General features: G+C 34.5%; 1 protein-coding gene across 6 annotated transcripts in view; it reads right to left on the reverse strand.

The window, feature by feature from the left end:
- Positions 1-27,713, reverse strand: part of EPHA5 (EPH receptor A5) — a 355,011-nt gene that overhangs the window by 143,352 nt on the left and 183,946 nt on the right. Inside the window, exon 6 of one of the 6 annotated variants that reach the window (XM_045079822.1) lies at positions 20,916-21,347. The exons of the other annotated variants lie outside the window; for them this stretch is intronic. Within the exon in view, the coding sequence (XP_044935757.1) occupies positions 21,343-21,347 (5 nt within the window). The 3' untranslated portion in view covers positions 20,916-21,342. Of the gene's footprint in view, positions 1-20,915; positions 21,348-27,713 lie in introns of those variants that run through there. 6 annotated transcript variants of the gene reach the window in all.

A 27,713-nucleotide genomic window follows, 5' to 3' on the forward strand; every position in this document is an offset into this window, starting at 1 on the left:
TTAACTTCTACAATAAATATCAAATAGATTAATGTGCTTATTCTTGAAGTAAATAAAAATGTTATTCATATAAAAAATTAATGCCAACTTGTGAAAACTTATTGCATAGTATTTTTCATCAATTTACACACACACACACACACACACTGAAACAGTTGGAACAAGAATAGCTATTTTAAGTAAGCTTGTGACAGAGACAGATCATTGTTTAAAGCAAAGTATATTAGCTGGCTCAGCTGAAACACAAAATATAACAAAATAAATAATAAATATTCCATGGCTGTGGGAATTCATAAATTGAAAAACAGACAGTAAAGTTTTAATGTCTATACACTCAAACCAATAGTGTCATTTTCCCCGAATGCAAGCAATAAAACTAACATGAGTGAGTAATGTTTGTGTTTAAATTGAAAGGAGTAAAGCAGAAATGATGAAGAAATTAGAGTGATCAATAGAGTAACAACCAAAAACAGCTTTTGCACTCTATTAATTCTGTATTCTATATAACATCTACATATTTTGGGTGTAACAGATTTTTTTTAAACTAAGAAGAAAAAAAAAATCCCCCTTCAGAAAAGAAGAAAGTTGTGCTGAGCTCGTCAACATTATTTTTCTTTCCTAGGTTTTCCATTCTCACTGAGTAATAGTTTCCAAGGACTCTTTTCTCCAATCTTTGTCCATATAAACAATGGTTCTACTAACTTAGAAAAAAATTTTAAAAGAAAGCTTGTGGTAATAAATGAGCGTAACTTTTTGAACTGTAATGAGAAAAAGAAATGTTTTCTTTTCAAGTGCCTTTGCCTTCCAAGTAACTCTTACGCATTAAGTGCAATATTGTGTTCCATGGTTAACCATTTTCTGATACTCATAACAAGCTATTTTTCTAACTTTTTCTATATCAGCACACCTGGAAAATTATGTTTTTTAAAAACCTAATTAAAATAGTAGAGAAAGATGATTTGTCCTTAAATTGTTTACATGGGGAAATTACAATACAAAATTAGTAGAGCAAAATTGTACACAAATACTAAATATTCCACTGAGTAATGAGATTTTTAAATATGTCTGATTTACCTATTATCTACCTTTCTTTCCAAAATATGTGAAAACATATTGACAATAAGATTTTTAATTTTCTGCTCTTCACATCAATGAAATTTACCTGGAAAAGCACAGAATTTTCAAAAAAAAAAAAAAACACCAAGAATTGGAAGAATAATATTTATTAAATTTATTGAATTAATAGTGATGAGGGAACAGAAGGCTGGCTGAGGACAAAGCAAAAGCTGACACCCTCCAACTTTCCCCCACCCCCACTCCTGGGTGACCCCTCTGTTACATTCTTTAGGTATCTCCCACCCATCTTTATGTTAATACCTTGCTAGAGGGCAAAACGACCTTGGCAATGGCAAGGTCTCCAGTATCTGGTGTCTTTGTAGGCCCTCTTTAGCACATGAAAGTTCTGTTGAAACCTCCCTTTTCCTTACCTCCCCTCAACTCCAGGGTACATGACCTGCCCCCCTCACCAACCCCCGGGGCAGCAGCTCTTCCTGCCCTTGGGTCCTGTCCCATGCTTTAATAAACCACCATTTTGCACCAAAGATGTCTCAAGAATTCTTTCTTGGTCATCAGCTCTGGACCTCACCCCACCGAACCTCACGTGTATTCTAGAACTTCATCAATAGTATCTAAATTCAGATTACCCTGAACAGTATTCTGTCAGAAACAGCATGGTTTTTCCAAATACCATCAAATCATAAAATGCTCTAGATTGTGTAAACTGACAGGTGTGTAAGATGTGGCATTTTCAAGGCAAAGCTTGGCCAAAGTGATTTAAAATTTTTTGAGACTTGAAAAAACTTCGTATTAAAATTTATGTATAGAAAAAAAAAAGAATGAGAGAGGGGTGGAACATAATGATTTGATCAGCTATTAGGCCATCAAATCGTTACTAATTTTGGTCATAGAATTGTGCCTTAAGAACTTGATGTAAGCAAAGCTAAATTCTAGTGGTGGTAACATCTGTAGGCAATCATTTAAGTAAAAGTTCTCAGGTTTGCTAATTATTGCTCATGTTTCCTGGGCATTTGCTTATTAATGAAAAACTGTAAGAACATTTTTAATCTCATGTATTTGATTACAAAAAATGGGAGCAATAGAAGTGCTGAGGATAAAAGAGACACAGTTGTTGAGGGAAAAACAGAAAACAAAGTTAAAAATGATCAAAAAGGCAAATGTTATATATTCATACGTACTGAAATAACCAGATACAGAGCAGTAAGAAACATTCTGAAGGACGAAGAGCGAATCTGCAGCATGTGAAAAGTATCGGTCTTATGCAATGTTCAATGGACCCTCAGCAAATATGGGAGAAATGTAAACACTCAAATCAAATGGAAAATCTTTCCGTATGTGTTTAGAAGCTCAGATCAATGTCAGATGTCCACTAGACCGCTATTCATGCAAGAGAAGGCTAAAACTCCTTCGGGAGGATTTGTTCTATTTAAAAAGCAAGGATGATAAAAATCTACACATCTTTATGTTTATGAACTGAATTTGGAAGATTTCTTTTCCTCTTCAAGGAAAGATCAGATTTCAGAGCCATTCACAAGTGCATTCTTTTCCTACTTAATGGGGAGTAAAGGCTGCCGAAAGGAAAGTTGGGAGGAGAGAGAGACCGGTTTAAAGGAAACCATGAATCAGTATGAGTAACGACTATGCAAATTTGCTTGAAAATAGGGGCAATCAGAGTGAATGCCTGAACAGGGCTCTGCCAGTCTGGCACTGAAAGAAAGACCTCTCAGAAAACAGCAAAGGGAATTTCTATACCAAAGGCAGATCTGCTTCACTTTGGCTGATTCCACAGCACTAATTTCTGTGGTTCCATTTATGAACCTTTCTTTACCCTGTTCTTGAATTTTCTTTTCTGTCAGAATGGAAGAAAAGGAAAAAGTAGTATGAAACACCCTATGGTTCTAAACATTTTGTGGTAGCTGTTCTGTTTTCTCCAATTTGTGAAAGACTAATAAAAAGGGAAAACATGCACTTCGTTTTAGAATCATTGATGAAATGTTAATGCTGATTAGTGTGTCACAAGAAGATTGTATTTTTAACTAATCACGTATGCTGCTTAATTTATGATGGGAGAGCTTGAAGGGAGCCAAGTAATTAATGGGTCTTGGAAATGTTTAATTAAAATTTTAATCAACATAAAAGGTGCATAAAACACAATTATTTTAGTCAAATATGATTCTATCAAAGTATATCAGCTATGAACGGAAAAAGCATGCTAAATAAATACACACACACACACACACACACACACACCCCACTATTAGTTGATTTATAATATGTCACCTACCCAGTTTATCAAACTTGATTAGTAATAAATGAAAATTTTCTTTCCATTTCAAGACATGGAAGCATGTTGATATACATGAAATCATTACTTTCTTCCTTTCAATCTGATTAAACTGCTCAGTACATGAAAATGTATAACACCAAGAGTTTATCTGCAATCTCACCGCAGCAATAAACATCATACACATTATGAATATCATTGTTTTATTAGGGTCTGATGTAGATCAGTGTAACCAACAAAGGACAGATAGAAAGAAATCCTAACCTTAAAGCTGACCTTCAGAATGCACTAATATTATTATTCGTAGAGATAGGAAAAACAGACACTCTGATAAGGTGCAGGTGCTTTAATTTGTGAACTCATTTTTTCAGTAAGAATGAAAAGGGGAAGGAGTGCATTGGGAGTTACATGAAGAAACTGCACTGTGTTTGCTTAATGGAATGGAGTCTGGTATCAGCTTGCCTGGCTTGTATACTGGGTCATCTGCTTCCAAGCTCTGTGACATAGGCAAGTTACCTAAACTCAGTTGCTTTTACTGTTACGTGGGGAAAACACGACGCCTATATCATAGGGTCATCATGAGAATTGAAAGGCTTATTTTCTGAAAGCAGTATAGTAAATATTCTATAAGTTACATACAAATGATAATGTGCTTCCCTCTATTTCTTACACGATGAAATAAATTTCTCCTTGATTTAAGAATATATTCTATCTCTATGAGTTAACATTTGCTTAAGAATCATTTTTTTAAAAGATTTATGTATTTATTTAGGGGGGAGGGGAGTGGCAGGCACCCCTAAGAATCATTTTTAAATACATATCCCAGAAGAAGATCCAAGAACCCATATTTTCAAATCAATGTTTTTTTTTTTTAATGTGCATTATTGTTTTTCTGTTCAATGAGGAGTCTCATAACTTAAAGTAGTGCTGTCCTAAGCATAGCTCAGCATATATACATCAGAATTAGTATATATAAATTCTTAAAGCTCTAGGTGTTTTAGCCTACACTACATCTACTCCACCAGGGGGCCTAAATTTTTGGAAATGCCAGTGTAACATACAAGCGTATGAAATTTAGATTCATTTGTGAGGGGGGTTGCTGAAGAGTGTCCTTCTTAAATTAGTTCCTTGTAATATGATAAATGACCATATAAACTTTCATTGTAAGGAATTTGTTCACATTTAAATTTTTCTTTTCATTTATTTTATCTTAAAAACATTTGAAACAATAAAGTCGGTTTCAGTCTAAGAAATTGTAAGGTCCCGCTACACATAGAGAATTAAATAAAATACTTTTATTCTGCTACTAAAGCCTCCCAAATATGGCACCAAAACACATTTTCAAGCATAGGGTCTCATTGTCCTACATAGAGTACTATCAAACTAGACTGTATTAAGTTTCCTATACACACTACTTCTCTGCTTTTACTTAGTGTATTTCCACAGACCAGTGTGTTCTTTTCAATCTTAAAATGTCTAGATTCTACCTTTATTTCATGACCTCATTCAAATGTCATCTCCCTCATAAAACCTTTGATTCCCTCATCTCAAATAATTGCTATTGCTTCTGAATGTCCACATTCATTTATTTATTAATCACCTTAATAAAACTACTTACAACTTTATCTTCTAGTTGCTTGTATACATATGTAATTTCTCCTATTAAACCTTATACACACTGAAGGCAGGAATTAGGATTTATTTCTGTATTTCAAATATTGCCTAGGATAGCATCTTTCTAATGGTAAGTATTCACAATTATTATAGACTAAATGTATGAACAGAAATAAGGCTAATGTAAATATCATCTCTACATGACTTTGTTCATTTATTCAATCAGCCATTTACTTACAATATTTATTTATGCCCATTTTACTGTATCTAGGATATGAGATTAATATTGATATTACTATCAAGTGAGTTAACATCTGCATTAATATGAATTTAAATATAATTTATTCTTCCAAATATTAAAACACTTTTTTTCATTAACTTTAGATGCTTATGCCGGGCAATGAAAATGCTATGAATTTTCACACCTGGCTTTTCATGAGACTCGGAATTAGTTACAGTCACATTCCACATTCTAAAACCTGCAAACAAGGTAAAAAAAGGAAACCATAATCAGAAATCTGAATTATGATAGTTCTTGCCTGTGGAGATTTTATGGGGGCCAATTATGAGCTATACATCCCCAAGGAATATAAAAATCATGTTCTATACTTAGTTTACTTCCTAATTCATATTGGATCTAGGAATTAAGAGAAACAATGCATCTCACTAACGGGCTTCAGTTCCCATTTTCTGATCTGACATTCACAAGTTATCATATCCAACCACTACAATGAAAATTAAAGAAAAGGAAAAAGAGCAATTCAAAAAATTAAGCCAGATTTATGGGAAACCACCTTTCTAATTTCCTTCAATTGCAATATATAATGCACAATCATTCCTCTCTCGGGGGTTTTCATATGTCTTAAAATATTTATAAATATTTCCATTTTACCAATTGCACAAGTATGAATGATTAGCTGGAGATAGAGCCTTTCCTTCTAATGAGCATGTCAAGTCAGTGGTCTTAATTTAAACTAGTCATATTTAGGAGATTTACTTCTAAGGCAGGGTTATTTTCAAATCTTCGTGTTACTTCTCTCATGCAGGAGGATATTATAAGAGGGAAATATATTATTTACCATGACAACATTTTTCATATATAGGAAAAATAAAATAAAAAGCCAAATTTATCTGTGTATGCGTTTACAGTCTCTCTTTTGTTAGAGTGAGAATCCAAGAAACACTAAACCACTAGAGTCAATATTGGGAACTTAGAAATTATGGAAATCTAAGGAAGAAGAATTTAAGAACTAAGGAAGAAACAATTTAAAATCAGTAAAATTGAAAGAAGAACTAGTAAAGGTAAAATATATTTATCCAATCCAACATGGTTAGTACACATACACCAAAAAAATTAAGGTGGTTTGGGGCACCTAAGTGGCTCAGTTGGTTAAGCGTCTGCCTTCAGTTTGGTCATGATCTTGGTGTCCTGGGATTAAGTGTCCTGGTTGGCTCCAGGCTCAGCAGGAAGTCTGCTTCTCTCTCTCCCTGTGCTCTCTCTCTCACTCTCTCTCAAATAATTTATTATTTGATATTTAAAAAAATTTTTAAATAAAAAATTAAGGGCGCCTGGGTGGCTCAGTGGGTTAAATAAAAAATTAAGATGGGAGTGTGCTTTGTATCTGAAGCAAATGTTATGAATAGAAAACCCTACCAAAGTCATATTTTAAAACAAGCCACCCTCCATATGGAATTCTCTTTGAACTTCAGGCTGAGAAATTTGAAAATAATATATTCTTAAACTTTAAGTTTTATTGCTTGTTGCCATATAGTTTCTTGAAAATAAGCATAATTTGATTTTTTAAAAAATATATACACATACGTGTACATAGATCCTGGTCATTGGAATATATTTAGCAAGATTAAATATGTATGTGGTACAGAAATTAATACTATGTAGTCTAATTTCAAATACATAATATTTCATATTACATTCACATTACTAAATATGAGTTTAACTACTTGACTGGAGATAGCCAGACATAGTTTGAATCTCAGTTCCATCATTAACTATACTACTAAAAATTACTTAGTTTTTCATACCTCAGTTTTGTTAACTTCAGATGAAAACTCCATTTGGGATGCTGGAGAATTAAGTAAGTACCGAATGTAAATTATTTAGCCTTGTGTCTGAAACATACTAAATACTCAACAATTTTTAGTTATAAATAATAACTTTTCAAGGTCAATAGCTATGTTGGGTTTATACATAACAAAAGTACATTTAAATATTTTTAATAATATACAGTTGTTTGAAACATAATACAGTATTACTCTATCTTCACAGCTAGGTTAAAAAGGAGAAAGTAAACTTCTAGGTGTTTACACTATGTTTGTCAAATAACTTGCACTTATTTGACATCTGGAATTAGTTACTTAAACTAAATATATGTTTCCGTCATTGTCTGTAATAGTAATGGTGGAAGAGGTGTGTGGGCATGAATGTGTGTGTTTGTGTATGTGTGCATGTTCAGTGTGTGCATGTTTGAGATGAAAGAAGGGAGGTGAAGAATAAGGTTATATCACAGTGATGTTTTATTATAGATAGTATTTTTCCTGTTCTCAGATGTCATATGTAAGCATTTCACAGTAAGTATACCCCCAAAAATCATCAATTTGCTATCAATGTCATATATTCTATGTGTGACAAAATATCAACAAACATGGGGGGAAAACCATTAACATTTACTATGAATTTCCAAATGATTGCTACACTCTCACTTATTTATTACAAATATCTCTGTAATGCTATACCATATTGCTGAATTTTAACATTTTGAGATTTGCATTCATTTATTAACAAACTAACAATTAGCAGTAAAAGAGTCCTGCAAATTTACATCTAGCCATCAAGACTAGATAAAGTAAGGCCAAAAACTAGACAGTTTGTGGTGAAGAGTTCAAGTGAAGAACAGATCTAGTCACAGTAAGTCATATTGTATCAATATATCACTATATTCCTACTTGGCTATACAATTTTGTTGTTTTTATTTTTATGCTTGTTTTATGTTTGTATGTTTTTTTCTGTAATTTATTCATAAACATTAAGACTGTGTCACTGTAACTGATAGGACAGAAAAGTTGTATCATTATAAAACTAAACAAATAATATTACCATTCTTTCATAGGGCTCCCAGTTTGCTGTCACTAACATAATTTTGATATATGGGCTTATTAAACATATAGCAGATAAATTAATGATTCCTCAATACTGTCTTATGCTATTTTCAAAAGTACTTGTTCTATTATATTTGTCATATAAAAATTTCATTAAAATACATCACAAAAGAGCAGATTAGTGGAGGAGATGGAAAATAAATGCCATTGTGAAACTATGTTGCTCTAAGTCAGACTTTCATAAAAGATATATAAAGTTTACAGTCTCAGACACAAATGGCACATTTAATGGGTCAGACAAAACTTCACTGACAGCTTCAAAAATGGGCTACATTTTAAAGAGAGAGATAGAATCTTAAGTTGAAGAATATGAACATAAAAATATTATGAAATATAAGAAGGAACAAAATGAGAACAAAAACTAATGATGTATTATGATAAAAGAAACTGAGGTCAGGTCGGTAGAGACGTAGTGATAGAATATAATTGATCTCATCATTATGCACTTAGCCAAGTAGATTGTAGCTATACTGGGGGAATGATCACATTCACACCAAGGATGATAAAGAGAGAGTTTGACAGGCTGGCAGATAGATAAATAGTACAATTTATGCATATTCATCTGCAGAACAAGGCAATTGGAGAAGTTCTGGTCTTTTAAGACTAAATCACCTATGTTGATTTCTGAATCATTTTTGATAATTAATAGAGCATAGTGGTTAATGGAAGTTTCTGAAGCAAAATTACAGGGTTCAAATTCTGACGTCTCTATTTACTTGTATGTAAAGTTGTATGTAAGTAAATTCAATCCTTGTATGTAAATAAATTCAATCCTTAATATGCCACTTTTTCCCTCAGTAAGAGAGGAGTTATCTGGATAAAGCTGAAGTCATGTTCATTAATGCTTAGAGCAGATGGAGCATTTTGTAAGCACATCACAGACTTGGCCATCTTGTTTATTACCAATTGCTGCAAAGAAATTTGGTGACTTGGAACAACAGTGATATACCATTTCTTACCATGCTAAGCATTGTCTAGATGATTCTTCTGTTGTTCTTTATTGTCCTGGCTACATTTATTTTGCAGAATTACTGGACACTATGCTTGTCCCAGATTGCCTCCTTCCCAAGTTTGGGCTTCATATGGGAAGGTTGGAGGCTTGTTTCTCCAGGGCTCTCACATCCTCAAGAAAGCTAGAGCAAACTTCCTCAGAACATGATAGTCTCAGGGTTTTAAGAGGGCGGGAGAGAAAGCTATACGTCTGCAGAGGTCTTGACAACAGATATTACACATCACTTTCAACTGTATTCTTTAGTCAAAAAAAAAAAAAAAATCCTAAACCGACCCAGATATAAGGGTTGGAGAAGCAGACTCTATCTCTGATGAGAAGAGTTTTAAGATTTTGTGACTATATTTTTATATCTTACCATAGCTATTTTTCAGCATTCTAAAAAACTTATAATAATAAATGCAACCTTGAGAATACAAAATTATACTTAATATCTATGAACCATAAGAAAATAATATTTAATATTTTCCCCAAAATGTCAGTGTATGGTATCCAAAGGTAAGTATCATTTCATATTTTTATTGTTGAGGTTGTAACTAATGTTTATTATTTGACACAAAGAACTTATATTGTGCATGCACACATGCATAAGTAATTTATATCTGCAAATAAGCTGAACAATATTGGTAACACCTCTTTAAATGAACATAAGATCTGTCACTTACAATATATGTGTTCTTGTGTAATGCAGTTTACTCATTCCATAGCTGAGGCAAAGCCATTGGAAAGTCCTTCAACACAGATAATTCTTCACTCGGGTCTGTAATAGTGACATTAACAAGCAAGGAATTCATGGTTTCAGAGCTATCTGTAAATCTTTTTGTTTAAACTGGATTTTATTTATTTAATATGTCATGGTCATGAGTTTGAAACAATTCTATGAAAGTTATAAGAAATACCACTGCTGTTAATAAAGAACCTTCAAAGCGATAGGAGGCTCTTTAAGTCAGTATTTGCACTATTAGGAAGGAACAACATCAAGGAAGTTGGCAGAGCGAAATGTGAAGAGGACTGAATAGGGATTCCAAACGTTTGTGCTGCAGCACTGGACCTTCCAATGATTGAGTAGCCTTTCATAATTACTTCATTTTCTACAGTCCTCATTTAAACATAAATCATTCAGATGTTGTCCAAAGTCATTGTCTAAAATTATTATTATTATTTTTAAAGATTTTATGTATTTATTTGGCAAAGAGATCACAAGTAGGGAGAGAGGCAGGCAGAGAGAGAGGGGGAAGCTGCTTCCCTGCTGGGCCGAGAGCCCAATGCAGGGCTCAATCCCTGGACCCTGAGATCACGACCCAGCTGAAGGCAGAGGCTTACCCCACTGAGCCACCCAGGCACCCCGACTAAAATTAAATCATACAAAAACGTTTGTGGAATTTTTCTCTTTTCATTTAGTTATTTATATTTTGTAAACATTTTTCTCTTAGTATAGGTAAGAATATGTTTAAGATTTAGTTTTTTGCCAGATAATGGATACTTATGCATGCAGAGATTTTTATTTTTTAAGAGATGTATTTATTTATTTGAGAAAGAGAGCAAGCAGGTGTCCACACATGAGCAGGGAGAAGGGCAGGAGGAAAGAGTAGGAGAGAAGCAGATTCCCCACTGAGCATGGAGCCTGACCTGAGGCTTGATCCCAGAACCCTGAGATCATGACCTGAGCTGAAATGAAGAGCTGGACACTTAACTGACTGAGCCATCAAGGAACCCCTGCACAGAGATTTTGAGAAAGAAGAAAAAAGCTCTGGGCACAACTCTTAAATATAGACATCAAAGATGACTTAGCAAATTAGTGCAAAATTTTTCTTGACTCTTAAATTTAAATCTAACTATAAATTTCTACTTCCCTGATTAAGGTTAAACAAATGATCTTTATTCTATTAATTTCCGTAAACACACTGAAAAAAAATCCCACACCCATTAAAGACTGTAACAATATGAAATGTAACTTTACTCAGAGACCTCATAAAGTTTGTCTTTCACCTATTTGAAGAACAAAACTGTAGTTTCAGAGTATCATGAAAAGTATGAAAGAAACTTAAGGCATACACTAAAGCAATAAGTACTTAAAAATGCACAGCATAGGGCGCCTGGGTGGCTCAGTGGGTTAAGCCGCTGCCTTCGGCTCAGGTCATGATCTCAGGGTCCTGGGATCGAGTCCCGCATCGGGCTCTCTGCTCAGCAGGGAGCCTGCTTCCTTCTCTCTCTCTCTCTGCCTGCCTCTCAGTGTACTTGTAATTTCTCTCTGTCAAATAAATAAATAAAATCTTTAAAAAAAAAAAAAAAATGCACAGCATATGCATTGTGCAAATGTGCACCAATTGGCCTCAATTTTATTCATTATAAGTAAGTTTCAAAACTCATCAGTTTTCCCATATGTAGATTATTTTCTATATATATATTTTTTCTATCCAAAACCAATTTTAAATGACTGGCAGGCCTACAAATTGAAAAGAGAGAGAGAGAAAAAAAGAAGATATGTGAATTCTGCCTCAAGGAACTGATAACACAACACAAAGGACAAGCAGGCACTTTTATTTTAAGGCACTCAATTAACCTAATCTAAATAGATAATAATTTACACAATCTTACAAAGAACTTAAAAAACCAAAAGCTGTGATAGTTTTACCTAACAATGATTTTGATGTAACATCTTATGAAATAATTTAATTGTACAGTTGAATAACGCATACACAATGAAGCACAACAGTACTCTCAGTATTTTAAGAGGAAATCAGGCAAGATTATTTAAAATGAAAAAATTATGACCATATGTTGGCAAAATTAGGGTAATTCCATCTGAAAACCAAAGTTGCTTTTGGGTACCTGAAAAGTCAGAAAGAATTTAGAGATCTACTTTCTATGAATAAAATGACTTTTAAAAAAAGTTGCTGATATTGAAAATTAATGACATTTCCATGAATTGCATTCACTTATTTAATCATTTAAACTATTTATGAACACCTACTATGTATTAGAACCTTCTAGTCAGTGAGGAATCAGTTATGATTAAAGGATGCCTAATCTCCGCCCCCAAGGAGCATAGAGCATAGTGGGAGAGAGAGATAAGAAAGATTACAACACACTTGATGCAAATGAACAAAGTACCAAAACACAGAAGAACGGCCTCATCTCAGATTTGATGATTCAAAGACAGCTTCCTGAATGAAGTCATCTTAGATGGGAAAAAATATGGAGAAGGAGCTAATTGATCAAAAAGTGGAGGTAATAGGAGGCCAGGAGATGTCTGTTATGTGGAGCCTCATGCTGTCCAATTATGTCATGACATTTTTTAAAGCAAGATAAGCAAATAATTAGAGCATTAAGAAGAGGTAATGATTTTTTTCTTGATAAAACAATATATCTTTGAATTTTCTAAGACAAGTATCTATTTGTCTTTCATGAGTTTTAGTCATTCATTCACTCATTCTCTCAACATATAATTATCAAGTTCTTTCTATGTGCATGTACCTTTCTTGGCAAGAAATTATAGTGAGCTTTCTGCACTAAGGGAACTTACACTCTCAGGGTGAGACCAAAAAAATACATACAAATTAAATAAATAATACAGTGTTAGAAAGGGATATATGCTATGGGGGGAAAAATTGATATGTGGAATTTAAAAAAAAGAAAGGCCAGGGTGAGGGAGGTTGTGGATGTGTGCTGCGTGTACGTGTGAGTACTTACAAGCATATGAATACATTTTTAATAGGGTGGTCACAAAACAATTCTGAAATGGTATTTGAGATAAAAATGTGTTTATGATGCGAAAGTAAGGAGAGGTATGGCTTTTGGGGGGGAAGATGGTTTTAGGCAGAAGTCACAGCAACTGTAAAAGTCCTGAGGCTGGTACCTGTCTGGAAAGCTCAGTGATTAACAAGGAGAGAAGTGTACCTGCAAAGGGAGTGAGTTAAAAAGTTTTGGTATTGCATCCAAAGAAGCAATAAAAGTTCAGATACTGTAGATCTATGTCTTTTACGCTGAGCGAGACAGGGAGTCCTTAGAGGGTTTTGAACAAGGAAGTAATATCTTTTGACATGTTATAGAAATTCCTGTGGCTGCTATGTAGAAAATAAACCATAGAGGTCTAAAAGGGAAAAGAAATGGATTGATTAGGAGATGATTGTCATAATTTAGTTAAAAACTATGGTGGCTTGGATCACAGTGTTGGCACTGGTGGGAAAAAACTGAATTGTAGGTTCATTGAGTTTAGAATGGGTAAGGTTTAGTGATGGTTGGATGTGGCTTGAGGGAGGAAAAACATCAACAAGAACTCCAAGATTATGCAACTCCCAAACATTTCCTGATAATAAATGATTGCAAACAGAGACTTTTTGTACAGGTTGCTTCTCTCCCTTAAGTTTCCTGTCATCAAAGTCAGATACTTAGGACGGAGACATCCTTTCTGTAGCACTTCCCTTTCCTTCTAGGCAAGCCATCCCAGTGTATCTGAGATCACAGTTGTCCACATGAATTTCCCACATCTTTCTTACCTCTGGGGACAGACAGCATAAATGAGACATGCAAATATGATGGTCCCATAACCACCAGGGGGCAAATAAAGTGGTTTATTTAAAAATATAAAAAGGAGGTGGCACTAAAGCGGAGTGAAACTTGACCCTTCCCTTTGTTTCCTAGGGGACCACACCTATAACAAATCTAACCATAAATAAATGAACTTATCTTCCACTCTGTGGGATATACAGGAGAAGAATAGTTTAATGCCAGCCAGTCAGAACAACAGATAAGGATGTCAGAAAGCACTAAAGAGGTTACCTGCTTAGGAAATAAGCCAGAGTCATTAAGGTGATTGCAGAATGTTTTTGACTGGACTATCTTTTTGACCTGATCTATTTGGACATTGATTTGTCTTCATGTCCTTTTTTTTTTTTTTTAACCTGACTTCAACAAAGAGACAAGCTACAGGTTGAAAGACCACATGGAGAAGAGGCCAGTTATCCCAGCCAAGGCTTTCCTAAATAAGCCAGTCTGCTGATCTTCAGATATCTAGGACAGCATAGCCAAAACCAACAAGAGTCACTGTCATAGGCAGAATTATGGTCCTCAGAAGTTGTCCATGTCCAAATCCCCAGAACCTATGAATATGTCACATGATATAGCAAAGAGAAATTAAAATTGCAGGTGGAATTTAGACTGCTGATCAGTATTAAGGGTATGATCCTGGGTTATCTGGGTGGGTTCAGTGTAATCACAAGGGTGCCTAAGAGTGAAGATGAAGGCAGAGGGGAAGTCAGGGGGAAGGGAGTGCAAAAAGGGATTAGCCACCATTGCTGGATTGGAGGTTGGAGAGTGGCCCACAAGCTGAAAAAGCAGGCATCTTCTCAAAGCTGGAAAGACAAGGACATCAATTCTTTCCTACAGCCCCCCAAAGGGAACACGGCTCTGCAGACATTTTGATTTTAGCCCAATGACACTCTGCTGGACTCCGACTTGCAAAACTTCATGCTAATAAATTTGTGTTAAGCCACTAATTTTGTGTTAATTTGCTACAACAGCCACAGGAAACTAATAGAGTCACCTTTCCAAACTGCTGCTGTGTAGGCATGAGTAAGTACTCGGAGGGAAGATGAAACTCCTGGCAGATATACAGACTAATGAGCAAAAGTAGTTTTTTATTATGGGTGAAATAGATAAAGGAGATTAATAATACACTTGTGATGAGTACTGAGTAATATATAGAACTGCCAAATCACCACATTGTTAATAATAACATACAAAATAGTGATTATTTTGAGTCACTGAAATTGGGGACATTTGCTACATACACAGCTAAGCGTGTTAGTGAAATGGAATATCCTAACCCTTTTTTTTTTCTTTAAGTTAGAAAACAGAAGGCTCTAGGGCAGAACTTTGAGGACTAAAATTATGCAAATTGATGGGGATAATAAAATAAATTATAAAATGTACTGCAAAAAAAAAAAAAGACATTTATTTTTCAAAAAAGAAAGACTGGGTATTCCAGGAGCTGGGTGTTTCATGAAGACACTTTAAATATTAATAGACAACCTTTCATAAATCTTTTATGGATTAGACTAAAGAACAGTACATATGGGTAAAACAAACAGTTCTAATCCCCAAATGCATTCCATCTACCCTCTACTGTGCACAGTTTCAGAGTTTTGATGGGATTGACTTTACATTTGGGTTGTCCTTGGGAGGTCCAGGGGGAATTAACCAGCTGGTTTATTTCTAACCCCTCATCACAGTGATGGGTTCAATTCCCTCTTTCAAACTGGAATGAAGTCTCAGACTTGTAGTTGATGGAAGAAGAAGAATTTTCTTTCCTTCTGGTATGATGTGCTATACATATATGAGGTCTGGAATTGCTACAGCCATTTTGCTATCATGGGAGAATTCGATCCTGAGTCAAGGCAGATCCAGAAGAAGGTTAAGCAGTACAAATCTCAGAGAAATAGAGCCAGATCCATGACCAAACTATTCCAGGAACTGGTAACTTTCAATGCTAACCTGTATCCCCTGTATTGTTTAAACTCGTTCTAGTTGAATTTATATTACTTGCAGCTTCTTGACTCTTGTAGAGTCAACTATGAATTTAAACTTCTAATCTATTAATTGTGTGTAAAATAGAGATACAATTTAAATTCTTCAATGAATTGGTATAAGGGATAAAAAAGATAATGGGTGATCCCTTTTGTTATTTATATTTTAGGAAATACTATGTAAGAAAAAAATGGCTCTTATATAGGGAAATGAAAAAACAAACAAACAAACCAACAAACCAAAGCCATCTTTGTATTAGATGAAACGTGAGATCTCTTTAGTTCCTCAGAACCAAATATAAGTGTTGATGCAGGTGAGGGAGGTAAGGGCAATTTCATGTCTATTTGGGAAAGAGGACTAGTTTCGGGAATAAAAGTTAAATGATGGTGCCATTTCCAATTTCACCAAAGATATTTGAGATATTTTGTTAAGAAATTTAGTTAATATGTCTCTATAAAATTGGGACAACTCAGCATATAGAGAAAAGTGTTTTACTGTCATCATCATTATTATTGTCAGCATCTTTAAAATACGTATAAAGAATATTTAATCAAGAATTTTATGATGAATTCTGATTCAATATAAATTCAATATAAAAAAAAATCTATCCACATTACTAAAACAAAAACAAATGAGAAAATCAAGGGTAAATTGTTGTTAAACAGACCCTAGTTGTATCATTGAGCCGTTTTCTAACAAAATAAGCAATAGTTGTTTTACAAAACAGTCATGGTTAGTCCTTATAAAAAGTTCATACAGTTTTGACCCAAGAACCTCATCTCATGTGGAATTAAGTGGAAAAGACTGTGAGAAATTTTCTAAACACACTTATTTTCTTTTGTGCCTTGTAATAACCAAGATTGTGAATTCTTTCTCCCTTGATTAAAGACAGTACAGGGACATACAGTGTTGGATTTTATCTTTAAAAGAGATAAATGGTAGGGCTAGAAATAATAAGAGCACTTTAAAAAAGTAAAAAGTCAGACTACATGATATTAAGGTCCCCTACCAAGTACATAAGGTGTGATTCATAGTTTTAAGGGGCAAGCCACTGATGTTCCCAGTCTTAGTCCCTAGAAAAAGAGACATAAATTCAATGAACAACTGAGTGACCAGCTTCTTTTTGAAAGTATCAATATCAGCATAACATTGGGAAATTAAAATCACTCATTCGATCTTTGAATTCCTTTATTCTCACACATATTTTTAAATTGTTTAAAGTGGACCAAAACAAAAATAAATAAATCACTAAGCTACCACCACAATTCCCACTACTATCAATAATAACATTAAACACTACTAATTTACTCTTTAGAGACAGGTTTTTTCCCTCCTTAAATAGAAATATTTCCTTTTATATCTATAGCATATAGAGGTAGTTAAATATATCTAATAACAAGGGAAGCCTTGTTAATATGAGTAGACTGTTGATGACAGAAATTATAACCTGAAAGATTAATAATTTATAGGATAAATGAGAGTTTTTACCTTCAAATATCATTTCCTATTTTATTAGGGAAAGATAAAAACTAGCTAAAAAATAGACCCTCTGTATTTGTGAACTTTATTATTTTTTCAAACTTTTCACATTGGCACACAGTGTTACAGTAGTTTCAGGTATAAAATATTGCGATTCAGCATCTCTGTGTGTCATGCTCACCACAAGTATGGCTACCATCTGTCACGATACCATGTTATTATAGTATTATTAACTCTATTCCCTGTACTATACTTTTTTTTTTTTTTTTAATTTTTATTTATTTGACAGAACACAAGTAGGCAGAGAGGCAGGCAGAGAGAGAGAGGAGGAAGCAGGCTCCCTGCTGAGCAGAGAGCCCGATGCGGGACTCGATCCCAGGACCCTGAGATCATGACCTGAGCCGAAGGCAGCGGCTTAACCCACTGAGCCACCCAGGCGCCCTCTGTACTATACTTTTAATTCCCATGACTTACTCATTCCATTACTGGAAGGCGGCATCGCTCACGCTTCTTCACCCCTTTTGCTCATTTTTCCAACTCTCTTCCCTTTGTCAACCATCAGTTCATTCTGTGTATTTGTAGACTTGATTCTGCTTTTTGTCTGCGTATTTATTTCTTTTGTTTTTAGATTCCACATATGGGTGAAATCATATGGTACTGACCTTTTCACTTAGCATAATATTCTCTAGGTCCATCCATGCTCTCTCGAATGTTAAAAATCTCATGTTTTATGGCTGCATAATATTAGACACACACACACACCTTGTTTGTACGTTTTTGTTTTTTTTTTAAGAGATAGAGAAAGAGTGAAAGCCGAGTGGGGGGGGTTCTGTAGGGAGAAGGAGAGAGAGAGAGAATCTTAGCAGCCTCCATGATTCGATCTCATGACCCTGAGACCATGACCTGACCCAAAAGCAAGGGTCGGGTGCTTAACTAGATGGTGCTGATGGAGCCGCCCAGGAGCCCCTACTCATCTACTGATGGACACTTAGGTTGCTTCTGTACCTTGGCTGTATACAGAATGGTGCATATATCTTTCTGAATTAGTGTTTTCATTTCCTTTGGGTAAATACCCAGTGGTAGAATGATTGGGTCGTATGGTATTTCTATGTTTAATGTTTTGAGGACCTTCCATACTGTTCCACAGTAGCTCTACCAATTTACATTCCTATGAAGAGTGCACGAAAGTTCCTTTTTCTTCACATCCCCACCAACATTTTTTATTTTTTGTCTTTTTTTTTAGTCATTCTGACATGTATTTTAAATAGGCAGATATAACTAAAGCAGAGAAACTACACAGTTGCGATATTTATTTATATTTGGTTCAAACCACAAGTCTAAAGGAAATCATTGCTTTATTCATAATATAAGCATCAGTTTGCAATGCAGGTCATATCCTCAAGCCTTCTACATTTGAAAATTAAATGAACTTGCCTCTCTTTTCTTACTACTGGAGGAAAATTTGTAAAAAAAATAAGATAAAAAAGCAGGCACTCAAAGTATATTTTTTTTAATGAAAAACGTTCACATTCTCAAAAAATTTCATCAAGCTAGATGCTTGTTTTGATAAAGAAGGTATCGGTATTATTGTGTCAAACTTCAATATAAATAAATTGCTCTGATTGTAATTCAATGATGTATCAAATATACTGTCAATTATTAATAAAATTAGATATACCAAAGTAAATGAAAATACCCCCCACAGTCCAATAACCTTAAGATATTTCTTTTCTCACTTCACTTTGTGTTAGTATATCACTTAACAATAGACTATTATCAGTAAATATTGATTATGCTATATCAATGTCTACCAAACAAGGCGACCATTTAATAGACATAAAAGCAGTTACAAAATGGTTTATCATCTATTTTTAGTAAATTTACGTGTAAAATACCATCACCGAGTTGATTTGAATGAATGCCTCTACAGATGTACATGTGATAGAGGAGGTAAAATAGAGAAAAAAAAAAATGATTGGAAGTGAAAAAGTCAATCCATACTATCATTCAAAGATGAATCTGATGCTTTGGCTGATGAAATTAATACCCAGTTGTCATTAATTTCTTTCTAATTGTCTTACTTTATTAGACCTAATTCTTATTCTTAATTCTTCAGTGGGAAAATAAAATCCTCTATGGATGAAGCACGTCTTCAACTCTACTTTGTCTTCAGAATGCTCAATAGAGAATAATGAATGCAGGAGGTACTAAATACAGACTTGGTGTCTGAATGCATGGTAGGCAGTTTTGGGAAAATAACATGAACAAGTCATTCCAATAAGCTGTGTAAAAATGTTTCAGTATTCTAGGTAAACTTTTTTTTTAAAATGTAATAGAGGATTCATGCATATTCTTAATTTAAACGTTATTTTACATCTGCAGTTTCACTCTTACACCACATCTAAAGAGGACACTAAGCCGATTTACAGGATACCAGGCCATCGGGAAGTCTTTCTGAACTCTGCTTTCAAGGACTGGTAATAAAGGGCAATAGCACTTCAGAGTAAGGTTTTAAAGAAATTGATATTCAATGCATATCATTTTACAACATGCATCTTTACTAAGTTCGTACCATACATGCCAATGAGACAAATGATTGAATAGGTCAAATGCTGAGCTGCTCTGATTCTGAGCTGAGCCCCAGAAGCAATGGATCATTGACCATGTATCTGCTGAACAGGGTATCAGTTTGCAACTGGAATTGACACAAAGAGTGGACTTTAAAACCAATTTGCCAGTAAGCAATGGGCAGAATAGAGTTTCCAGATTAGAGAAAAAGAATGGTATTAACAAAATCATTGCTGGTATAAAAACAGAATGCAGATATTTTTATAGAGAGATTTATGGAAAAGCAATATCAAACAAACCTGATTACGGAGGTTCTTATTATTTGCCTAAAGAGGAAGGATAGGAAACAAGTATCAGAATCTCTTGCAAGTATAATTTTCCTTAAAATGGGGGCCAAACACACCTTGCAGCAGAATCATTAACTGTGTGTGTCTGTGTATGCGTGTGTGTGTGAGAGAGAGAGAGAGTGAGAGTGAGAGAAAGAGAGAAAGAAAATATATAGATTCTCGGGCTCTCCTATAGATACACTGAGTCACAAATTTAGGGTGTGGAGTCCAAGAGTAAGTAATCTTTAAAAACACGGAGAGTGAAAATACCATGTATTAGCCTTAAATAGCACACCATTATTATATAAAATTCTTCTCTAGAATAGGTTCAGTCTTACTCAATGAATCATTTTATCAAAATTAGAATGTTTAAATGTTTAAAGAAGAGAGATTAATAAAGTAGACGGGCTACCTAAGTGGTGGACCTTAAATAATATCTTATTTCTGAATCCTAGAGAACCTAAACCTATGAATTACTCTTGGGATTCTGCATCTGGATCCTTAAAAGTAAGTAAGTAGATAGAAGACATTCACAAACAAAAACTTGTCATAAAATTATTTGAAGAATTTCAAAATTCTTTAAAACACCCCTGGTGGTTCAGTGGGTTAAAGCCTCTGCCTTCAGCTCAGGTCATGATCCCAGAGTCCTGGGATCAAGCCCCGAATCAGGGTTCTCCGCTCAGCAGGGAGCCTGCTTCCCCCTCTCTTCTCTGCCTGCCTCCCTGCCTACTTGTGATCTCTGTCTGTCAAATAAATAAATAAATAAATCTTTAAACACACACACACACACACAAACACAGACACACATTCCACATCAAACTTCACTACCAGGAATTGAAATTACAACACTAATTTGAATAATACAGAAACCGTCAAAATCATTCATTAATTATTTCAAAAAACACAAGTGTGAGGCACTGTTGTGACCCCAAAGGGAAGATTCCAGAAAAACAGCCGAGAGAAGTTACAGTCATTGTAACTAAAAGAGTTAGTTGCAGTCATTGTGCTCTGTGTTATGTTAGAGACGCATGTGTGAAGTGAAGAGCAGAGAAAGCTTTTCTCAAGGAAGCAGCAGTTTAAGCAGATTTGCAGCCTGAGCTATCTCGGATGAGGATATAAGAAATTGGGCTTCAGGGGAGGAATAGCGTGTGCAATATTTCCTGGGGAGTCGGAGTGTTGTGGCTCTAAGGTAAGAATTTCTTGGTTTAGATTCCTATTCCCTCACTTACTAGATTTGTGACCTTGGTCAAATCACTTCACATCTTTAAACGTCAGTTTCTTCATCCTAAAAATGGGAATAATAATAATATTATGTCATGAAGATATTGTTAGGATCAAAGAAGAAAATACAAATAAAGGTCTTCACGTGACCATGCACACAATAAATGCCGAGACATGTCCGCCATCACCGTGTCTACCGTGTCACCACAGCAGGTAGAAGGGAGACAGAGAAGCAACAGAAGACTCTGGAGTGCTTTTGTAGAAACCAGGTGAACCTTTAGCAGATTTCTAAAGCCACTGAACCCAGCAAGAACTATGATGGCTTCTGAAAATATTAAATATTGCAGCCCATCCACTTAAGCCTTATTAAATAAACCAGAGATGAATTATGGACAGACTAATCAGGGTTTCATCTTTGAGCTTTGTTTTCAAAACACAAATAGGCATAGGAATAAGCACAGAATTTGAACCTCACTTAAGCCAAGTTTCAACTTAAATGGGAACCTTCAGTTGGCAAAATTAGAAGCTTTTCATTGGTAGCTGAAATATAAGTAATTGGTCATAGAAACATCAGCTTGAGGCCAATATAGAGATATCCATGATATTTAATTAAACAAAACATTTGTCTCTTAGGTATCTTTCCTCTGAAACTTTAATAATTGAGCAAAATTAATGTCAATCCACACACAAAAATTATGTAGTTAACAAATTTTTTTTCCAAATATATCTTGATTCAAATAAAATTTTCTTTTTTTCTTTGGGGTTTTTTGTTTCTCTTGTTTCATTTTGTTTTCTAATGAGCTTTCATTCTGATTTTTATTTTATTTATTTTTATGTATTTATTTTTATTTACAACGTATTTTCCCCATTTTGCTCTTACTTTGATATTTTTATTCTTTGTTCTATTGCTCTGGATATTTTTATAAAAATTAGAGAAACTTCAATGCTAATATCAAACTCAATGTTTTAAGATATCATTGAAGATAGAATCAACATTGGAAAATAGTATTTTTGCTTTACTCCTCAAGCTTGAAGCAGTTAGTTTTGTTACCTGTATAATTAGTGGTTATATATGTTTGCTTTTTCTTTTGAATGTTTTTTTTTCCTTGTATCTTACTTCACCATTGAGTTTGTCTGTATAATATTTGTAAAGTTTAAAACCTGTTTGTCCCATAGTTTCTCTCACGGACTGACGCTATTTAGAATATTAGTGAAAAGTTTCTTAAACATTATTATGTAACATTTATTAATGCCTTATTACATGTTAGGCATTATACTACTTGTTTTACAGATATTAACTCATTTACTCTTCACAACCATCTATGTCATAGATGCTATTACTTGGTATCTGGGAGGTCTAAGTAACTTACCCACATCACATAGCTAGTAAGTGACAAAGACATTACGGAAACTGGAAACTCTGGCTCCACGATCTAGAAACTTAACCAAAATATTAATCTACAACTCTGTGCAATGGATTCACACACACACACACACACACACACACACACACACACACTTTCTACTCTGTGCATTTCATTTTGGAAGACAGTAAATCTATATTAGGAATATCATGTAGAGAAATGGGAACTGAAAATGTGGTTTACTGGTTTTGTTGGTTTACTGGTTTTGTTTTTTTTTCTGTTTTATGTTATTTTCCTTTTTTATTTTCTATTTTTTTTTCTAAAAGAAAATTTGTGTATACCAAATGAAATTCACTATATTAAGATTTTAAAATGAAAAAGGAATCTGCTCTTTTGTGTAATCCATGAAAATGGATTTGGGATAAAAGTGGATACATAAGAAAGTATAAAAACCAGGTAAAAGCTTTGCATAGTTCAAAGACGGTAAAGTGCCAAGAGGTGATCCTATTTTATTAACCCAACCCTCAACACCTGAAATACAAATATATATAATGGAAGAAAGATAGAACAAAGAAGGGAGGGCGGAAAGAATGAAGGAGGAAAGGAAAGAAGGGGAAAAGAGAAAGAGAGAGTATTTAAACCAGCCAGAGTAGATTTTGTTTGAAACTAAGAAAACAGACCTTAAAAACAAAAATTGTTCCCCCAAGAGCAATGTTTCAAGCAACAATCTCTAAGGGAATGGGCACATAAACCCTAGGACTTGACTTAGTTGTATTTCAGTGTAGCAAGGACCTGTTTTGCATTCGAGGTGGTGATCTAACAATGTCTGGCATATAACAGCATGTTTCATCCCCTGAGGTCCCCTCAAAAAAAGGGCTTCTGGAACATAATATTTTGGGTGACCAAATTCCACCTGTTTTTATACTATAAAAGTATGAGAAATAGAAGAAATATGGGAAGAACTGCCTGTACCCAAGTGCACTGGAGAATTTAAAGAAATAAAATAAGAAGCTTAAAATTTAAATTTTCAGCTCAAGTCATATGAGTTCATCAGAGAGTCTCCCTGCCAAAAGTCCTCTTACTCAAGTGAAAAGGATAACAGAGCTGCACATGAAAGTTCAAGTCTTATTTCATAGAATTCTGGAATTGTAAAAATGATTGAACTTATTGCAGTGACTTATGAGAAAATGAGGCCACTGATTGGAAGAAAAAGTGAAATTCTGAGCATTGGAATGCAGACATGGGAAAGAAGTCAGATAACTGAGCATATTCTCAACTTCTAAAACTTACTGAGTCTCTCTTGCTACCAGATTCAGCTGTTCCACACCTAAGAAAGTGATTCTTCACATCTTCATTACCAAGCCTACACCTTATCTATGATTGTTAACTGATAGATGGAAGAAATTCTCTTCCTGCCCAAAACTATCACTCCATCTCAACTCAGAATACAAATATTTTCTTGAAAGCTAATATTCTAGTCAATATTGGGGGCAAGAAATTCCCTAGATATAAGAATCACAAGATTCTATGACTTAAATTGGCCAAAGTATAATAAATGTACATAAAAATGAATTTTATGAGTTTCTCACATGCATAAGAGCTGGAAACTATTTAATTCAAGCTAGTATAAATTCATAATTACAGATTCTGGATTCAATGTACTTTTCCAGGTCATTGGCACAAGTGCTAAATGTTTCTTTGATTTTTTTTTACCAAAATCTGGATTGAAAGGTGTCCAAAGTTAAAATAAATTCAAAAACTGTGAATTCCTGTTCTAATGTAGATGAGAGAATTAAACAACGTGCTGAAAAAGGAGTGTTAAAGTGGATTGATATTTCAAGAACTGTGAAACTACCCACATCTTCAGGAAGGGCCCAGGGACATCTTCTTTATCATAATGACAAGAAATAAATTCATGGCAGTGCCACAATCATAAACAAAATCTCTATAATTTCTGTTCTTTATACTTAACACAAGAGTTGAAGCTGCAGTGAAATAATTTATTGATTTCTATAGGGCACAGGGGTGGCAGAGGCCAAGCAGTAGCACTTGCCATCGGAAGGAGGTGGGCATGAATTTCATAATAGGCAGCAGAATTTGGATGGCAAAAAGTCTAGTACTCTGGCACTCAAAGACCAAAATTATGGTCTGTGCCACTTGATTTGTGCCACTAATGACATGATTTGTGCCAATAATGATATGAAGGTCTGAGAAATACAAATCAAAATTTAGTGAGCTGGTAAGTCACGGTAGCTCACCAATTCCCAGACCTGAGTTAGCTTATACATGGTCCCTGACTTAAGATGGTCCAACTTACTTTTTTTTTTCACTTTAGAGTGTTGCAAATGTGATACACATTCAGTAGAAACCTTACTTAGAATTTAGAATTTTGATCCTTCCCTGGGCTAGTGATACTCTTTCACGAAGCTGGGGAGCAAGCCACAGCCCTGACAGCCACGAAGTCACGAGGGTAAACAACAAACAACACTTAAAAGCATTCTGTACCCAGGCAACCCCCTGATTTTTTTTTCTGCTTTTCGTACAGTAGTTGATAAATGACACGAGTTATTCAACACTTCATTATAAAATAGGCTTTGTGTCAGATGATTTTACCCTACTATAGACCAATTTTGATGTTCTGAGCACATTTAAGATAGGCTAAGGTAAACTCTGATGTTTGGCAGGCTGGGTGTATTAAATGCATTTTGGAATCAGATATTTCCAACTTCAAATGGTTTTATCATGATAGAAGATAATCATAAATCCAGGAAGATCTGTACATACCCCACAGTCCCTTAAATGAAGAGAAAGGTGATTGTCTTTAAAGAAGGATTGTGTGATAGCAACATATGTTAACACTCGACATCTGCCTTTTAGCTTCTCTGAAAGGCATTTCTGACCATTTCCAAATAAACGGGCACGGGGAGGGGTAAATGCCCAGATCTTTCACAGTTATTGAATGATAACTGAGTGTCTGAGCTAACATTAATCCCTGTGAATTCCAAATACCACTAAGAAACATTGATCTGAGTGGACATTATGCGGTAAGTGATGAATGAGATGCTGTTCTGAGCCCATAGTACCATTGGCACATTGATGCCTTCTCCATCCGACCTTTGATTCTTTCTTCAGGTCACACACTGGTACAAAGTTGGAAGATTTACCTTGCTCTTGGAAAAAACCTCTCTCTCTGAGGCCCATGAAGTAAAATCTGTAAAACTACAGTAATGGCCAAATTAAATATTTCCATCCTACCAAAACAGGAAGCACAAATCTTTATTGTATCTGTGGGGAAATGCAGAAATTAGTGCCACCATAAAAAATATGGAAGAATAAAGAGTGGGGATTATGAGTTTTAATGGCTTGTTTAGTTTGAGTAGAAGACAAACTAATCTTGCCAAAATATGTATTTAATCAGGTGGTGATTACAAATACACCTAATATAGTCTCTCCACTGTTGAAAATCAACAAACATCTTTACCATTGTTTAGTAATGGTCTAATAGGTGACAATAAACTTTTTAAACATCTCAATACACAGAAACCACCAGAAAACATTGGTTGCCACCTTGGCAAGGGCAACAACCTACTTTACCATCTCATTTCAGCATTCTCTTAAATGTCCAGCTCTACAGCAGAATTCTGTCTTCAGGGAATCCTGGTCATCCCAATATCCTAAGATACATCATGCTGGTCAACTACACGAATGGCATCAAACTGAAAGTATTTGATTAAATGGGATTATCAATTACCCCAGACACCTTTACAAGAACCAAGGAATAAAAACCAACAAAACATAGGGGCATTTTTCTTAGTGATATTTCTGTACTTGAGCTTAGCCAAAAGGCCAAGAAACGATCTTAGTGATATCACTGATAGTCTGGGACAGGTAGGGACATCCCCACCAAAATATGTGTTACATTTGCAGCTCATGTCATATCAAACGAACCCTCTGAAGACAGAAACCAAGAGCCTAAGATTGATTCAAAACAAAGTTTGGTCTGTTTTACCTCAGAATTAGAATTCTCTACCTTTGCATATTAAAATGTTAGTAATTGAGGGTTTTGTTTGTTTGTTTGTTTGTTTTTGGTTAGAATAAGCTTATTTTTCCTGGGATAAAATATGCATTTGTATATATTTTAAAAGTTTTAAAAGTTTTAAATTTTAGCACTTGATAGCATATGCCTAGAGCAAAATTATTTTAAAATAGAAACTTGAACAATATGTTCATAGGAGAATATAATAATGCACATTATTTCATGAGTGAATAATAAAACCTAAAAATATTCACTTTTAACAGAATTTAGTTTTCACACACTGTTTTGATGTATCACTCACTCTCTGTCTACGTATCTATCTATTCATTCATCCACCCATCCACCTAACTAGAAGATAGATATTTTAGATAATAAAACAGAAGAACAACAGAAGTGTTACATAAATAATAATAATTACATAAATACATAAATAATAATTACGTAATCTAAATACTTGATTTTAGAAGGAATGAGTAATGGGTAATTCAACATTTTGAAAGAATGTATTGCATAAAACAGACATTAACTCACTAGGAAGCTGGAGGAACTCAACATCCCTTTTCTAAGTTTAAGAATTTTAAAATTCATGGTTTGCATTTTCATCATTTTATCCACTTTGCAACCTATTTGTTAAAAAAGTTCTTTACATAATTAACTTATTTCCATTGTATTTTCCTATGTGTTCCCCCCCTCCACAGATAGCATTTCTTTATCTTCATGTAAATTACTTTTTTCTCTTTTTTTATCCCTCTCAGATGTGTTTGTTTTTCTTGACCATGAAAACCTTCACGATTTTACAATGCTTTCCTGGCAACCTCAGTACTATTTGCTGCATTTTACAAGGACCATAAAGTCCAACTAATTCTAGTATTCAGCTTTTCTTAAAATTTTATATTTGGGGAATTTTTTGTTTTGCCTTGCTTTTTAAGTAATCTCTACCCCCAACATGGGTCTCAAACTCACAACCCTGATATTAAGAATCACATACTCCATCAACTGAGCCAGCCAGGTACCCCAAAACTTCATATTT

The sequence above is a fragment of the Mustela putorius genome, unplaced genomic scaffold, assembly GCF_011764305.1.
Source record: "Mustela putorius furo isolate JIRA1106 unplaced genomic scaffold, ASM1176430v1.1 tig00000430_pilon_pilon_pilon, whole genome shotgun sequence".
Classification (NCBI taxonomy): Eukaryota; Metazoa; Chordata; class Mammalia; order Carnivora; family Mustelidae; genus Mustela; species Mustela putorius.